The 18,529-nt window shown below is 43.9% G+C and overlaps 1 protein-coding gene across 5 annotated transcripts in view; it reads left to right on the top strand.

Annotated features, from left to right (window-relative positions):
• PACSIN1 (protein kinase C and casein kinase substrate in neurons 1) overlaps nt 1-18,529 on the top strand; it is a 69,723-nt gene that overhangs the window by 33,704 nt on the left and 17,490 nt on the right. For 3 of the 5 annotated variants that reach the window (XM_083618045.1, XM_083618041.1, XM_083618044.1), the window contains exon 2: nt 17,476-17,596. In XM_083618045.1, coding sequence (XP_083474171.1) covers nt 17,534-17,596 — 63 coding nt within the window. In that variant the 5' untranslated portion in view covers nt 17,476-17,533. Of the gene's footprint in view, nt 1-6,864; nt 7,036-16,525; nt 16,596-17,475; nt 17,597-18,529 lie in introns of all 5 variants that reach the window. The other 2 variants (XM_083618043.1, XM_083618042.1) reach the window with 2 other exon arrangements.

Genomic DNA, 18,529 nt, shown 5'->3' on the forward strand with positions numbered 1-18,529 from the left:
GAGAGTACCTGCATTTTCCTTCTTTAGTGGGAGACATGGGGTACTCCGGCCCTGTTCTATCACTAGATTGCAAGGCTTCAGACAGCCAGGTGAAGAAACTGGTGTATTTGTAAGCCCATTATTGACACATCCAATGGATTGCCTGGGCTGGAGCAGTTCCAAAATGTTGCTAGCTGGCTGAGGACTCTTCCAGGGAAAGTTAGGGATGATTCATATACGCCTGTACATGACTAGATAATGTAAGAGCAATTGGGCATATTCCTCCTAAATAAATTAGTCCCAATTTAGCAGTAGCAGCTTGGTAATGGTACAAATGTAATGGGAGAGGAGGGAAATTGCAGTTATGTGCGTGCATGTGGCAAGTTCCTATTCTAATTGCCCTAATTTTTGCTATGTAGGATACAAGTCACTGGAGTGGTTAAATTATTGACTAGAGCAGCTGGCAAAACAGTTTCTGGTATAGTCAATGTAACTTCTAAAGGAAATTTTTAAGAGTAAGATAATGTTCTTAAATGAAGGAACATTACTAAAGAAGATGGAGCCTTGCATTGCTGCTGCTTTTACAAAGGCTGTTTTTATGGATAGATGCTGATTCTGTCATATACATAATATTAATGATTGTATCCACATAATATAAATAAAGTACCGGTATATATAATGTATTTAAAGGTAAAGGTAAAGGGACCCCTGACCATTAGGTCCAGTTGTGACCGACTGGGGTTGCGGTGCTCATCTTGCTTTACTGGCCAAGGGAGCCGCCGTACAGTTTCCGGGTCATGTGGCCAGCATGACTAAGCCGCTTCTGGCGAACCAAGCAGCGCACGGAAACACCATTTACCTTCCTACCGGTGTGGTACCTATTTATCTACTTGCACTCTGACATGCTTTCAAACTACTAGGTTGTCAGGAGCAGGGACTGAGCAACAGGAGCTCACCCCGTCGCAGGGATTCGAACCGCCGACCTGCTGATCGGCAAGTCCTAGGCTCTGTGGTTTAACCCACAGTGCCACCCGCGTCCCACTTGTAAAATAATTGCCCATGGACAGCTTGAAGTGCTACAGAAATATGCAAAATGAGTGGGTCTGGGAATGGCAATGTTTGTTTCTCATGAACAGCACCAACTCTACAATACTGCTTCTGATTCTTCAAAAAGCTATAATCTGTACATAACCTTTTGCATACTACCTGATGGCTCATCTGAACATGTGAAAACCCTCAAGTGAAAATTATTGTGCTTAAGGTGATCTCAGTTAATATGAAAGATATTTCTGCTATTCTTGGTCTCATATTTTATCTATGGTGGCAATTTTCAAACAAGCAAATTATACTCAGATGTTGTACTTCACTAAGTGATGATCAAACGCCTGTGAACTCACCTTGGACAAGCAATAAAGTTAAAGAACCTGTGATGCTGTGTGTTTGAAATTAAGAAATGAGCAAGTGTATAAATTCTCTCCATGAAGATTATGTGCAAGAGCAAAGAAAGGTGCTAAAAATGTCATGTGGAAAACCAGCTGGTGTTATAGATAGCGCAGATGGCCACAGAGCTACACACCTGAGATAAGCTGGTTCTGTCCCAGCATTGCAGTAGAAGGAGCAGACCAAGATTTCCCTCTGGATTAGGTCAAGATTGCAGTTCTTTGTACAGCTTGCCACACTTACCCATATGCACAGTTCAGATAATAACTCAGTAGAGCTTTTCTTATCCACACAAAGGTCATATCTGTACTACTTATTTTTCTTAAAAAATTATTTTATTGGTTTTCAAATTTTTTTAACAATAACATGTTACCTGGTTCCAAAGGGACAAGAGTGTAGGTTCTAGGGAGTACAATCCAGTAATAGGATGCCACCATACACCTAATTTCAGCAGCAGGGGTTACTTACAGAAGTGCCTCACTAATCATTCTAATGCAAGGACAATTTCACAGGGGCAGAGACAGTACTTTAAATACCTTGGTTCTAAACCAGCACCTTGAATTATTGTGAGGAGCTGATTGGAAGTCAATGGGGCTTTTTCAACACAGGCAAAATATGAACTATATAACCAATGGCAGACAAACAAATGAAATTTATTAAATAACTTCAGTGCATTGCAGAAGTCAGTCCTGGATATTAGTAGAACATGGAAAACTGTGGGAAGGCTGTCTCTGTCCAGGAGCCAGATTTGATGCATGAACCTCTGCTCCAGACAGGTGCTTTGTGCCACTGGCAAAACCTGCACCTCTGACATAAGGACTGTATCTACCAACACCCAAAAATGATAAACATGACATTTGAGGGGGTATACAACATGCTTCAGAACAGAATGAACCCCCCTTCCCAGGTCAGATGGACCACCCACCTACCGAATCTCCATTTTGTCTGAACATAAGAAAATTCTGCTGGATCAGGCTAGTGGCCCACCTAATCCGGCATCCTGTCCTCACAGTGACCGACACAGGCAGGAGCTGAGCGCAACAGCACTTTCCCTTCCTGCACTTTCCAGCAACTGGTATTCAGAAGCATGCTGCTTCCAACAACAAATTGAGCTTCAGTTTATTAGCCCTCACCCAGTCCATTACCAGCTCCAAGCACTTGGTTCAGCTCTTCCACTTTTGACAAAAAGGAAAAAATATAGCTAGATATGATAAGTGGCTACTCATTCCAAATCTCCGGATGACATCACTCATCACTGCATATATTATGTGCATCTCCCGCCTACCATGGCCTGCTTGCTTCGTATTGGCTCTTCCAAAAAATCTTCCTTGGAAACAATTGCTGCTGCCACCTCCCCACAGAGGAACCCAGCAGTTCTCCTCCAGCAGTATCTGCTGTCGCACTGCGACTTGACAGAGCCTGGGTCATGTTTCCCTCAAGGATAAGCTGGCAAAGAATGCTGCCTACAATGTCTCATCAGCCTCAGAAACACAGGCCGTCAGTTCGAATAAAAATCCGCTCTATTTGCACCTCCTGCCATGTGGATAAATAGTTCATAGAAATGGGGGGGGGGGCAGAGAGTCTATAAAGCAACTTTTCCCAACCTGATGTTTTGGATTGCGGCTCCCACCAGCCCCAGCCAGCATGGCCAACTGTCAGGGATGATGTGAGTTGTAGTACAAAACATCTGGAGGACACCCAGTTGTAGAAGGCTGGTGTGAAGACCCAGTTATTCCCCTAAGGGCCGTCCAGCCCTTCGTTGATAGAGGAATCCCTCCTACGGGACTGTACTCTTAGATGTAGGCATTTTGTGATGGCCATCTTAAGAGGCATCTCTCTGCATACACACACACACACACACACACACACACACACACACTTATCAAGGACAAATTTATGTGTGCTGCCAATGAAGCAACGTGTTTTTGCTTTCATTTTTGAGAAGTCTTTCCCACCTCCAAATCCTTCATCTCACAGTGTTGCCTCTTGATTATACAACATAATAAAAGAGAGGGTTGTCATCAAACACACTGGTGCAAAGTGGAGTTTCACAGAAGTTGTGCTTATCCACAGAAGCATTGCAGGGGTCAGCAATCTTTTTCAACCGTGGGTCGGTCCACCGTCCCTCAGACCATGTGGTGGGCCGGACTATATGGGGGGGGGGGAATGAATGAATTCCTATGCCCCACAAATAACCCAGAGATGCATTTTAAATAAAAGGACACATTCTACTCATGTAAAAACATGCTGATTCCTGGACCATCCACGGGCCGGATTGAGAAGGCCATTGGGCCACATCCGGCCCTCAGGCCTTAGGTTGCCTACCCCTGATCCACAGCCCCAATGTGTTTCAGAATGTGCTCCCCTTCAGGATAATATATTTCCTAAAAATAAAAATCATTAAAATTATTGCAGGAGTCTACCCTTGCACGCATTTTTGTAAACACTAAATGCAACAATAGCAATAATGCTAATCTTATTTATTATTTACTTACTGGATTTCTTACCTGCCCTTTATCGTAAGACCCCAGGCAGATTCACATCTCTTCACATCTTGTTCATGAATAGATATAAAAAATCCTCTTTCCAATCTACCAAAGGCTTCTGAAAATGTTTTTGACAAGACTATATAACAAATAGTAATAGTAAAAACAAACGAATGAATTAGAAAGCACCAGTGTGACCAAATTGTGCTATAGAGAATTAACGATCTGTAATATATTGACCTTGTCTTGGAAAGGCATACACTTTATTAGGAAGTATGCAGGATGGCAGGAGTTTCAGGACAGACAGAAGGTAGTATAACCTCTTCACGTAGGTGCATAGCTAACCTGCGGAAATGGCTGCCACAACTTAACAATGACTTGCAAAGCCTTTAAAGGGCTTTGACAGGTTAATGGAGGATAGTGCAATCATATCAGTGGCCACTAATCATGGTGGCTATACACTACATCCAGGTTCAGAGGTAGCTGGAGAACAATAGTGGTAGAGGACCATTGTTGCCTACATGCTCTGTTTGTGGGCGTTTGCTTGGCCTCTGTGGGAAGCAGGATGCTGGACTCAGTGGGCCTTTCAAGTTTCCATATAAGAAGTTCTCAGAACAAGGGAGCCCTCCATTTCATACACTGTGGATTGGTTCTTAACTACTGTTGCCATTATTATTGCTGTGTGTTATTTTCCAAGGGAAATCATTCAAAAATCTGTTTTTTTTAAAAAAATCAGTATTATACTGATCAGATGTAGCAACAAGGAAATTATTCTACTTGGCATTACTGCCAAAATAAAGAAAAGCAAAAAACAGCCTTTCCTAACTCCACATAGAAGACTCTCCTGACCTATATATACTTCTAGGAAACCCTGTTGCCTGTTATCAGTCATTCTACTGGTTTATTGCTTTTTTACCCCACCCTTCCATCACAGAGCAGCTCAGAGCAGCCCACATTGTTCACCCTTTTATTTTATCCTTACAACAACCCTGTGAAGTAGCTGAGGCTGGGAGATAATGGCTGGCCAAAGATCATCCAATGAGATTCATAGTTGAGTGGGATTTGAACCAGAGTCTCCTCGGTCCTGGTCTGGTACTATAACGATTCCACCACGCTGATTTTATTAATATCATAAGGTCTAGCTCTTCATTTAACCCTGTATGCATAATTGTCAACACTCTGATCAGCTATCTTTGCCCCCAATTCCAGAAAAAGGTGGTTTCATAAGTTTCAAAACACTGTAGTTCTGAACAGCACAGGTCTTCACAGGTCTGAGAACACACTATTCTTAGCCTTGCTTCGTCATTTATGGTCCTTCCCACCACTTTAAATATAATGTCAGAAGTGCCAGGTGGAAATGAAGCTATAAAACCCCCCCTTTCCCTCTTACCAATCAGCTGTGTTGCCTCTTTTCACTGCAGTGAGCTGATGTGGAGTGGTTTGAAAGGGCTATACAATGTGACTCTGCTTGTGCTTCTAATGTGCAAGTGTCAAAGAGGATTTCACATGAAATTCATAGCTTCTCAGGATTGTTCTTCAGAAAAGAAAGAAAAGCCCCAAACAGAAGAAAAAAATATGAGAACAAATTGTTCACTTTTAAACCCAGATCCACTCAACATTTCAACAACATCTTTTAGTGAGAGGAACTGATGGAAGCTCAGCTCAAGCTTCAGCTTTTGTGTCATATATGCAGCAATACATAGTACCTGTCTATAGACCATTCCAGAGTTGTTGGGTTTTTTTGTTTTGGCAGGTATTTTCTGTAACACGTCGTTGATGCAATAATCGTGCATTAGTGGTGGATTTATACTTGACTGTCCACACATTGTTCCACCTAGTGTTTTTTTTTCTAAAAAATAATAATGTTTAGGGGTACTCTCATTTTCCTACTCATATTGAAATACTGCCCCTCAATGAGACCAAACTTAGATTCACAAAATGTTTAGCGGTATGCCTACCTCTGTGACCCCACCCCTCCGAAAAAAAAAGCACTGGTTCCACCTTTTTAGTTGTTCCATGATGCTTCCCTAATGTTACCACATTAGTGCCCTCTGGAGGGTCACCCTTGTGCTGCAACACAACAGAAATGGGACACAAAATAAACTGGGAATATATAGTTACAGAATTTCAGCAGGAAGTTACAGGATGTGCACTGATGTGAAACAAATCAGTATGTGCACCCTGAAACTTTTGCAGGCATAAACTGTATTGAAAGTAGGATCATGCATAGCATCTCTGATCCCATCATGATAACAAATCACCCTGAATGGACTTTTAAAAGCATACCTGTGTATACACTACACATTTGAAGCATACAGTGGTACCTCGGGTTAAGTACTTAATTTGTTCTGGAGGTCCGTACTTAACCTGAAACTGTTCTTAACCTGAAGCACCACTTTAGCTAATGGGGCCTCCTGCTGCCGCCGCGCCGCCAGAGCACGATTTCTGTTCTCATCCTGAAGCAAAGTTCTTAACCTGAAGCACTATTTCTGGGTTAGCAGAGTCTGTAACCTGAAGCGTATGTAACCTGAAGCGTATGTAACCTGAGGTACCACTGTATTTCCCCACCTCAAATAATTATGAACATGGTAGTTCACCCCTCACAGAGTTAGAATTCCCCAAAGCCCTTAACTAACTACAGTGCCCAGAATTTTTTGATAGAAAAATGTGCTCTAAAGGTATACCGGTAGTTTGTACATAGCCCAAAGGGACCTTTTGAGACACACACAGTGTTGTTCTTCATCTGCAGTACTCTCTCCCAGTGGGTTACCTCGCGGCATTCATAAGCAGGATTCCAAAGTATAACTGGTTTCCGTCAGTTACAAACTATTGAGCATATAGCATCTCTTGCTGTTGACACAAGTGCTTTATTTTGGAAAGTCAAGATGGTGCATTTAGAAGCTTAGAGTCAAAATGGCTCTGCTGTGAATTTTATACTTTGTTTTGCCTGTGTTTTCAGATCATCTGGAAAGTCTGTCTTGAGGGCAACCCAGGAGAAATAACATGGCTAACAAAATTAGATGATGATCACTCCAGCCATGACTCTATCCCACTGTTTCACAGTGGATTGCCAATAGACCTTCAGCAGCCATGAACTACAGTTTGACGGTGGAATGGTCTCCCTTGGATGGTGGTAGACCTTGGAAATTTTAAAGCAGAGGTTGGATGGCCATCTATCATGGATGCTTTAGTTGAGATTCCTGCATTGTAGGGGGTTGAATCAGATGACCCTTGGGAGTCCCTTCCAACTCTCTACAAGTCATGCAAATTCAAGATCCATTTTAATTCAGCTGGATCCAGCTTCTAGCCAGACCCTATGAAAAAGCCCTGTGTGTGTATGTGTGTGTGTGTGTGTGTGTATTCATGTTCTATCCTTTCTCTCTCTCTCTGGGGGTACGGGAGACTGACCTGGGGAGCAAGGAGAGAAGTCACCTGATTGCCACAGCACTCTCTCAAAACTCCAAATGTGCTTGCAGGCCTCAAAAGGTTGGTGACCCCAGCCTATAGGCTTTGAGTGTGCATTGAGCAAGCTATGGCAGTGAAAAAGCATGTATGAGCTTTAGTGCAGTTTTGCCTGTTAGCGCAGGTTCTCCTGTTTCAGCCATATACAACCCAATCTTACAGGTTGTATATTATCTTGTTATGCACATGGAAATGACATTTTTAGCAAGTGTACAAAACCCATCTTTTCACATATTAATAACTGCACAAATGCTTGAATACTGTTGACCACGTGTGCATTGTTCTTATTGATTTGCACTGCGGAGCCCTGAACTCTTCATGACTACACTAACAGTACCATCATCCTTGCTTTACGCGATGTGGGTGTTTGGAAGCGCAGGCACATGTGCAGGAAGGAGTATGGCAAGTCATTAGCGTGGCCTTTCACTGCCTTTGTATCCAGATTAGAAGAAGAAATTGAAAATATCCAGTCTCCCCCTGGCTGAATAGATGAGGTGACTGCTTACTGAAAAGCCCCCAGAGCAGGCTTTAATCCCACCTCTTTGGATACCCCTTCAAGGAGCAATGCCAGAGTAGACAAAGAGTAAAGAGGGAGCCTGGAACAGGCTATTCAGTAACCAGTTGCAGAGCAGGGCTGGCAGCAAAAATCTTCTCCAGTGTTCACCTTTGTTATCTTTGCCTGGTCAAATATATCAAAAATTTTCCAAAAAATGTTTGGTGTATTTTCTTCTGCCCAGCCACACTGGAACTTTGTTTGTTTTTACCTAGAGCCACCAAGGTGCATGGTGCTTTACTAAATAAAAGAGGAAATATCCCTTCCCCGAGGAGCTTACAATATAACTTCAAGCCAACAGAGCAAGGGAGTGGAAGTGGAAACAGTGGTAAATGGCAATAACAGAGCCGGCCCACCCATGAGGTGGATGCCCACCCCACCGCTTCTGACGCCACTGGAATGCCCCACCACCACTGAGTTTTAGCAAGAGGGAAGCGTTTTGGTGTGCAGTGTTGACACTCATCTTCTCTGCAAGATGCTCTCTTCAGATGAAATGAAAAATTGCCTAGGGTGGGGAACTGCTATGTAAGAGGCCAGTTGGTTTACATCACAGAGAGAGTCTTGACATAGAAGGGAAACTTGGGATCCTCTTACAGCATAGCTTTCCTTTGAAGTATTTTTCAGGTCAATGTTAGGGTTACTGCAGGGCATGATAAATGACTGTGATTGAGGTCAAAGCGTGTGCGCACACAAACACAAACACACAAAATCGCCAGTGTAAGGAATACAAGGCAGTACCAGGCCTCTGTCCTTCAGCTGTTTCATTTTGTGGCTGTACCAGTTCTCCTTGCCTTCTCCTCTGCTGACAATGATGAAGCCATATTTTCGGTGGCTTTCTGAAATGCTACCTGCCCTCTGCAAGCTGTTTGCTGTCTCAGCAGCTGTTTATTGATTAGTGGACTGATGTAGGCACTTGGCCAGTAGCAGCCTCACTTGTCTGGCTGCTGGCTAAGGTTGGCTCCTTGTTCCAAGACCCAGAAAAATCACACTTTTGTATTTTTGCATGCAAGTATCGTTTGGCATCGTGAGCTTAAGAAGCAGCACCTCTGATCGCTGCCTGACCCCACTGCAGTATTTCTTGGCTTTAACAGGGGAGCAGATAGCTGTCTCATGAGGAACCAATGAAGGCTTTCAAGTGTGGATTAATTTATGCAAATAATTAAAGTATTGAGTCATAGTTTATGTATACACGCATTTCTTTTCCACACATTTTGTAAGTCAAATGTGTTAACCAACCGAATACTAAAACCCAGCAAGAATGACAATGCTGTTTCCATAGCTGCTGCTGCTGCAGCAGCAACAGCAAAAAACCTACCCACTCTCTCTTATTGCAATGCCATTTTAGTTTTATCTTAACCCTTCCCATAGGTTATTGGGGGGGGGGGAATGAAGGGAATTTAAATCCAAATACATAGACTCATTTATAAGTGATAGCTACCAGACACCACGCAAGAGAAAAGCATGATGACACTATGGTACAGATTGCAGCCTTATGCTGAAACTGCAGGTGCTGGAATGACTCACCATGTTCAGATTCGGGGCACACCTAGGCTGAGACTCGTTTCATTCATTGCAAGCACAGATGACACCAAGGAAAAGCTGTTTGTGTGAAGCAGCACCCACATGTTCCAGGCATGCCTCAGGAATGTTCACATAGAAGGAGGACCTGCCAGCTTGGCTAATGCCAACCTATGTGGCTCTTGCTTCACACAAATGGCTTACCTTTCAGAGCAGTGCGGTGCGATGCCAGTCCCCACAGTAGCAACTACAGCAGAAACATACAGATCAGGCCTGAGAGAGCTTTTAGATTTTTGCCATGCTAGTTCAGAGCCCCCAGCACCCAGTGTAGAATAGTCTACTAGGACAAATGGGGCAGTGTCCCCACCAACTTCAGTCCACTCCTGTGAGGCTTCTGCAGGGCTATCCTCCTCTGCCACTGCCTTCCCTTGCTCTGAGAAAGGACCTTAAAGCGACTCTACATTTTTACCTGAGTTTAAAGAGAATATCTAGTCATCGCAGACAATCTTCCAGCCACCTCATCACAGTGTATTCCTCTGAGGAAGGGCCCCTACTTCCAATAAGAAGGAGGAAGAGAGGTAGCTCCTGTGCTCCAGTGAGGAAAAGAGAGAGGAAGGAGAGAGATGTGGCAGCAGCATGGGGGAGAAGTGGTGGCGCAGAGGACAGAGAAAAGGAAGACCAGGAGCAGGGATGTCTCTCTGTACCTCAGGTGGCACAGGCTCTTGTTCCCTGTCCTGAAGTGCAGCTAGTCCAAGAAGTTCACTTGTGTCAGAACCAACCAAAGTGCTGACAGTCGTCAGATAAGCCCACACGAGCCCATCCTTGATGGAGGGGCCCATCAGGCCTTATTTTGCCCAGGTCTTAGTCAAACCTGGAGCTAGACCTTCAATGAATCCTTCACTTTTTTTTTTCAAAACAGCCAGGTCCTTTCAGTAGTCTGGCTCAAGCAATGCACTAATTGGCAAATGAGATAAAAAAAGCTGCAAGCTGTTAAGTGATTCAGCCTATTTATATCCTTCCAGAAATAAAACAAAACCTTCTACCTCAAGATCCTTTCACATATGTACAGTCTCACGAGTCATGAAATGAATTTGTTTCATGACTCAAGAGATGTGAAACAATTCTATTTCATGTGTTATGAGAGTTTACATATGTGGTAGGATTGCTGAGTAGGAGGTCAGCCTGCGCATTGTCTTCTGGATCTGCAGTACTCCTCCCCACATAGTCCAGCAGATGTTCAGGATAGCAGTTCAACTCCTGGCACAGGGAAGGAGCAGAGCCAACCACTATCATACGAGCTTGAATGGTTGGTTTTATGAGCCCTGAAATACATGGCATGTTGAATGGTACCTATTACTTATCAAAGATTAATTGGCAATGGACATTAAGATTCAATGACAGTTTCCACAAGGTCCTAATGACAACTAACGACAGGAAAGGACACAAACTGCCTACAAATAAAGTCATCAGCTAATAAATAAATCATCTTCAAGATTGGCAAAGAGAATAGATCTTAATATATTGATATTGAGGTTGCTCCTCTTCATTCTCTTCCCACTAAATACTTTCTTACAGACATTTTTACACTGCAGGTTCACCCACCCTACATTGACTGTCACCCAGTGCTGGTAGACTTGGTTTGAAGGTCCTGCTTTTCCAGATCACTCCCTTCAGCCGCTGTGATGGGACTGGAATCAAAGTTGATTGCCAAGGTTGTGATGTATAGTCCACCACTCCAGGACCATTGAGAAGATATTTGATACCCCTAGTTAAGGGTATCAACCTGGTCCCTGCCAGGTGCTTTAGATTAAAACTCATCTCAGCCCAGCTAGCATAACCAATATTCAGGGATAATGGGAATTGTGGAATCTCCTTTTCTCTATCCTTCACTTAAGTCAATCAGTCTATTACAGTCAATGACCTGTATTTTCATTCTCGTCATCTCTGTCTCCCCTAGTGTTGTCCTACTCTTCCTTCACCTCTGATTCCTCCTGTTTCCTTACTGTCATGAAATTTTCTTGCTCAACAGCAGCTCCTGAGCAGCTTTCAAGGGCTGCTAAAATGTAATGTAATGGCCTTCATGTTTTTCTTATGCCTGTTCAGAATCCTGATATGCTGATGCTTTGGTACCATCTTTGAGGCTTTATTCTTTTTCACTGCATGATCTCACCAATCAAGAATCATGTAATGAACATCACAGTTCCACATAATGAATCAGATGACATTTTTTGTTCTAATTGCAGTTGTGGGTTGGACATTGTACAGGGGTTTCCTAGGTATTTGTAATTTTGTTCCCTACTAATGTTTCCTAGCAAGAGTTTGGCCCTGATCCAGTTCTAGTCGTATGTAGCTAAACATGAATGGTTGGGGATGGGCATTTGCATGCAAACTGAAATGCTCATCCCATTGAAAAGAGTACCATATGCATTGATTCCCTCTATGGTTTGACGTATATTTAGATTTCCATCTTCATTGCGTTAACTTTTGGCTGGATCTGCATTCGGTTGAGCATCCAAATACACATTCCTCCCATGGGAGTAGCCAGGATTTTTGTTAGAAGGGGACAGGCCTTTTGTTAGGGGGGCATAACCTCACTTTGCTAGATATTTTAATTTATTTTTATTGATTATGGGGGCAGCTGCCCTCCTCCCCCCCCCTTGGCTGTGCCTGTGATTCCTCCCACATTCTGCCCCAACTGTTGAACGTAGGTGCAATTAGGTTGGGAGAGGAAGAATTTGCCCAGGTGCCTTGGCGACAGGAATGTCTCCCTCCCCGCTCCGCACAACCCCTACAAAGCTGAGGGAGCACATTTCACAGCAGACCAAAACATGTTCCCACTCTCGTGTTTTGACCTCAGCACTATCTTATACAGAGCATGCCTGTAGAATACGAGTAGCCATTTTCAGGTAAAGGTGGGAGTAGGGACGGCATCTGGCTGTGATGATACATGCTGCAATTGTCATCCTCCACCAGGTGACAGCTGAGGCAGGTGGATAAACAGAATCCCAAAATGGGGAATGAACATGTTCACAGAGTACAGATGGTGTCATGCTGTGTATGTGTAGGGTAGTGGGCATTAGCAGCATGTGGCTGGTATAAATTTAGCCTGTGGCAGCCAGCAATTACAGAGGGGCTGGGAAATTAAACTATTTTTTCTTTAGGAGACTTAAATTTCCTGAATAAAAGAGGGGAAGGGGAAGGGTGGAAAATAAAAAACTCTGCCGTGTGTGTTTCTGTACTGAGTATGTTTACCTGTGTGTGCATAGCGCATAGTGTTTTTGTGCGCTCTGGTTTCTGTCATGGTGTACCATTGCTCCAGAAGCAGTTTAGTCATGCTGGCCACATGACCCAGAAAGCTTTCTGTGGACAAATGCTGGCTCCCTCGGCCTGAAAGCGAGATGAGCACTGCAACCCCATCGTCGTCTTTGACTGGACTTAATCATCCAGGGGTCCTTTACCTTTTTACCTTTACCTTATGTGTGCATAGCAGAGCATGGTGTAATGGTACAGATATGCTGCTATTTCCATGTTTGTATTTCAAAACCACAGGGAGGTAATTCTGTAATTTTTGCAGCGATGCTATTAATATCTTTCATTTCTTAGCAAACCTTTTGAATTCTGATTCTGCTAATAAGAAAGTGTGTAGATCTGTGTGGATTCTCAGGAGCCATGTAACACTTCTCACATGAGCAAATCTATCATGTGCTGTCCTGGTTTTATTTACAGTGGTACCTCAGGTTAAGTACTTAATTCGTTCTGGAGGTCCATTCTTAACCTGAAACTGTTCTTAACCTGAAGCACCACTTTAGCTAATGGGCCCTCCCGCTGCTGCTGTGCCGCTGCCGGAGCACAATTTCTCTTCTCATCCTGAAGCAAAGTTCTTAACCCGAGGTAATATTTCTGGGTTAGTGGAGTCTGTAACCTGAAGTGTATGTAACCTGAAGCGTATGTAACCCGAGGTACCACTGTATAGTTAATGAGGCTTCACTGGTCTAAATGATAGCATGTATATTTTTCTATGTGGTTTTTAATGCGTCTTTGTATGCACACATGTTGTGGAATACATATCTCTGTGAGATGCCACACCTTGCAATGCTTGCTGAGTTTACATCCCAGCTGTGCATATTGCTTTGTTTGTTTATTACTTTGAACCCAGCTGGGTTCTGGGAGCTACAGCTGCCTCAATATGTTCTACATTGCTATGTGTGCATGTGCTGCAGTGTCAGTTGCTGGTGTTTACATGTGCAGGCATGCATTGCCAAGTAAGTCTCACTCTCTGTGCACTTACACACAAAGCTATGCCCCTGTGTCAACATGCAAGGGACACCGGGAGACGTTTATTTATAAGACAAGCTTGGATTGGTAGGTTCCTGAGTTATATCACTAAATCCCTTCCAGGCACTGTTAGTTCCACTGCAGTGAGCTCTTAAAGCCAGCCTTTGCAACAAGCTCAGAAGCTCCTGTAACCATTTCAGCACAGAATCCAGAAGGCTGGAGCCTTATGCCAGTCAGATCTGCCAAACGAAAGGCCCTCCCCACCCCACCCCACCCCCAAGAAAATAAATAGTGCTCCTGCTGCAAATATAAAGTAATAGTGCTGTGCATTAATGGATGATATTCCATGCCAGCTCAGAGCATTTGTCATTACCTATTTGGTCAAGAGGTTCTGCATCTGCTTTTGGCTACCAAACTATTGGCTCAATAAATGGACCCTTCATCACCTGCATAGTACCTTAGGACTGTTCCCAAGACTGCAGCCAGCAGTTAGTGTTACAGTCTGATTGCCACTACTCTAGAATCTGCATGGGTTGGCATTTCCTTTCCAAGCACTGCTTCTGTCCAATACAGCCCTCATTTTTCCAGCCAGGATCTCTGCCTGTGCTGTTTTGCCATTTCTAAAGAGGCTTATGAAAAAAAAGTTTATTTCTGGGTTGAACAGAATGATTTAAGCAACCATCACATTCCTTCAGAAAGAGGCTTCACTTGCCTTTAAAAAAGTATCTTGTTCCACATTTTCAGGTGAAATAATGGAGACCTGGAGTTGTTTCACCACACACAGGGAGAACTATCACCGTCTCTGATACATCATATGGCCTCTTTAGCCTGATACAGCTTTCTGGAAGTGGTTTTAATGGACATAGTAGGCACTGTTCTGCAACATGTTATGGCATTTGTTCAGACCGGTTCCTTGAGCAAAATCTACCCCCCCCCAATTAACTGAGAATGTCTTAATCACAACAAAAATAATTGTGCTAATCTAGACTCAAATGTAGTCTGATTCTACATGTCTGCAAAGTATTTTGCATAAACATTAACACAAATAGTAATTAGACCCTGCAGAGGTCAGGGATTCTCTAAGTTTCAGAGCTGTGCAGAAGACATTTTTAGCAGTTGTAGCTGCCCTGCTACAGTTTTGCAAGAATTAGGAACCTCCAGACTGCCACCGTTTTCCAGTAAGGATTCAGGTGCACACCGGAACATTAGGTTTGCGCAGTTAAAGTAGATTAAAGCACCCTCTTGCCCTAGGGCCACAAATCCAGAAAAGGGACATTTTACTGTTAGGGAAATAATGGGAAAAACATTGAAAAGTGTGGGAATGAATGAATTGTTAATAGGAATATGTGTAAACAGGAATAAAGTAAAGGTAAAGGGACCCCTGACTATTAGGTCCAGTCGTGACCGACTCTGGGGTTGTGGTGCTCATCTCGCTTTATTGGCCGAGGGAGCCGGTGTACAGCTTCCGGGTCATGTGGCCAGCATGACTAAGCCGCTTCTGGCGAACCAGAGCAGTGCACGGAAACGCCGTCTACCTTCCTGCCGGAGCGGTACCTGTTTATCTACTTGCACTTTGACGTGCTTTCAAACTGCTAGGTTGGCAGGAGCAGGGACAGAGCAACAGGAGCTCAACCCGTTGCAGGGATTCGAACCACCGACCTTCTGATCGGCAAGTCCTAGGCTCTGTGGTTTAACCCACAGCGCCACCCACATCCCTAATGTAAACAGGAATATCTGTAAATAAATCAAGGTGAATGCACATTGTCATATAAGCACTTCATAAACAATCCAGACTGGACATAGGCTATCCACAGCACAGGGGCACAAAGAAGGCATCTGCTAAAATGCCTTCTTCTGCCCAAAAATTCAAACTGTAGAAGACTTGCCCATCTATTTAAACCTGGCCATCCTACACATAGGTGAGCTGGGGTCACTGACTGAGAAACCTCCCTTCCCATCCCAGCCCTGTCTCCCACTCTCTCTCTTTCTCTGCGTGTGTACGTATGTATGTTTTACAACAACAAAAGAACAAAGTTATTTACAAAAGGCACCATTATTATATGTCCAAATTTCACGCATTGGCAAAGGTAGAGAGTTAGATGCAACCTTTTCAATAAAAGCGATAACAGCACTTTACTCCTTTGGATGATGCCGAAGGGTTAAGTAGCTTGGCCTTTTCACATTTCTCTGAAGATCAGCACAGATTAGGTTGAAATGTCTCTAGAGAAGCCTTCCCCATTGTGGTGCCTTCCTGATTATTTGGACTGCAACTCCCACCAGCCCCAGTCTGCATGGAAAACCCCACAATGGGGAAGGCTGCTGTAGAGGTTGTTTCCCATTAACCCCACCACCTGACATGGAACAGAACAGACCATCCTACTTTAGAGAAGGCAAGAAGACATGCATCAATAAATCTTGGTCATGGTATGATCCCCATCCTAAGCATAGCATTCCCTTTTTGAAGGTGTTTTGCCTTACCGTGTGAGCTAATAGTGGTTCATTCCTGACTGACAGCAGACATATCATTCCTGATGTTGTATAATGTAACCTTAGACTTGAGCAGGGCTTTGAAGAGTGATGTTTTTATGAAGTCTATAGAATAAACAGGAATAGATGTGTCCTAATAAGATGGGAATGTGATGGGGGAAGGGTACAATCTATCTAAGCTGTGGTGTACAGTTTATCTCCCCCAACCATTTATCTCTCTGCCTCTGTGTGTGTGGTTCTTTTAAAAAGCCGAGGACTGGAGAAGATGCTTTCCAATTCCAAACACTTTCTGCCTGAATTTAATTCCGCTCTGAATTTATTGCAGACAAAGGGGCAGAGAAGGCAGACTGGGATTGTGAAGGGAAAGGCAGACAGAACTGAGACACAGCAGAAGGGTAGGGCATGCTTTTGTTTCCTAAGGGAGCAATGGAAGTACTGTACTGTATCCTTGTATTCCCAGCTTCTTCATTTCCACTAAGCCCCTTCTTGTCCCTCATGCATCCCTGAGCGGCCCCCATTGTTTGCTTGAGAGATGGGCAAGGGACACTTAATATCTGTGACCATCTGTTCATGTGAGCATTTATGTTGACAGTAAGCGCCAGCCACATGGGAGGCCTTCCATAGCAGCCACCTCACAGAGCTTGTTTGCAGAGTCACTGACCTAGTCTGGGATGGCAACATTTTAATAGGCTGTAGTAAATTCAAAGAGCCACAAAATGACCAATGGCTCTTGCCATCTCCAGCAAGCTTTATAATTTGTATCCTGGGAGGACAGGAAGGGTAATAATTATCCTGAGCATAGGAAAAGAGAATCTAGCCTTGTTTACTTCCATAGGCTGCTGCATGGGACAGAAACACCACTGGGATCAGCTTGTCAAACTTCAGCATATTCTGTGTTGCATTGCCATTAATGGAGATAAAGAGAGGGAGCTCCTATCTGCTTCAAATGCTGTGTGTTGTGGGCCTGGTATTTGTTTATTTGCGATTTGGCAATACTACTAATAATTCAAGGAAATGGGTACATTGTATCTTGAAGGATGCGCCTTGAAGGATGGAGGGCTGCAGGAATGTTAATTTTGCTCTAACAAGAAGCCATTTTTTTCTGCAAAGAAACCCTGAAATGTAGTGCTTATCAAGGACAAGACCTGGAATGGCTTGCACACCTGGAATGGAAGGGGTGGGTGCCATCTTGTCTTGGCAAAATGTCTTGGGCCAGCCATGGTTCCTTTCAAAGTTTGCATGATCTTTCTCCTCATCTTTTCTTATCCCTTGCAGTGCATGAGGTCTGCAGAGTGGCTGAACATTTTGCCATAAACCCCAAGGGCCACAAACCATGTCAGGCTCCTATGATGAGTCTGCGGCATCTGCTGAGGAAATAACTGACAGTTTCTGGGAGGTAAGAGTCCCCCCCGGCACAAACCACATACGTATCTTCTAAAGAAACACTGGCTGAGGAGGGAGGCAGCATAAAACAGCCCCTCCAAGGTCCAACCAAAGCTTCCCTGTTGGCCTCATGCAAATGAGATTTCTGATTGGTGGTCCTGGTTGACACTTGAACCCAAGGTTCTAGAGAAGGGAAGTCATGCATTGCCATAGGCTTTCAACAGCAGTGCAGTGGATTTTGCAGAAAGAAAGGGTAGAAGATGGAGAGAACCTTTGGAAAAAAGCAGTGTTGATCATATACAATTTGCTCTTCTGATGCTTTTCCTTCTAGAAGATGTTGTCCCCAGAACTCAGACACCTTCTTAATACTTAATTTCTAAAGCAAAAGTTTCCAGCGCTCATGAGCTTCTGGGAGTCATGCTTCTACCCTAGAATCTCTGCCTTCTAAGCCTTATAATCTAGCTAGTTGTGGTTACTCACTGGTTAAAAAGGGGCACATTTTGCTCACATGGCTGGCACCTGCAGAATGGGCCCCTTATTCTGCATGGGGGGGGGGGTTGCAGTCAAAGGGGACAAAAGTGACCTTGCTAGTTGTATTAGTGTGAGAGCAATTAGTGATCTGATGGAATAGGATCATCCATCTGACCGTCCAGGAAGTTTTGCCCTCACCTTCAGTAGAGTAAATCTAATTGGCTAGCTAGCACGGTGCCATCATCACATTCATTAAATGACCCCCGATTCACTGATATCATGTAGGGCAGCAGTGGGGAACATCTGGCCCACAGACCTAATTGGGCTTCTCCATTTGGCCAAACCAGGCCATTTTGGCCAAGCCATACCCTCCTGACATCAGGTGTAGGGTAGGTAAAGATGCAGCTGGGGCAAAGGGGTTTTTCAGACGGTGCTGATCAGCAGGTTGGCAACACTTGTGAAGCCCCATGCACAT

Source organism: Podarcis filfolensis (genome assembly GCF_964270895.1).
Source record: "Podarcis filfolensis genome assembly, chromosome: 6".
NCBI lineage: Eukaryota > Metazoa > Chordata > Lepidosauria > Squamata > Lacertidae > Podarcis > Podarcis filfolensis.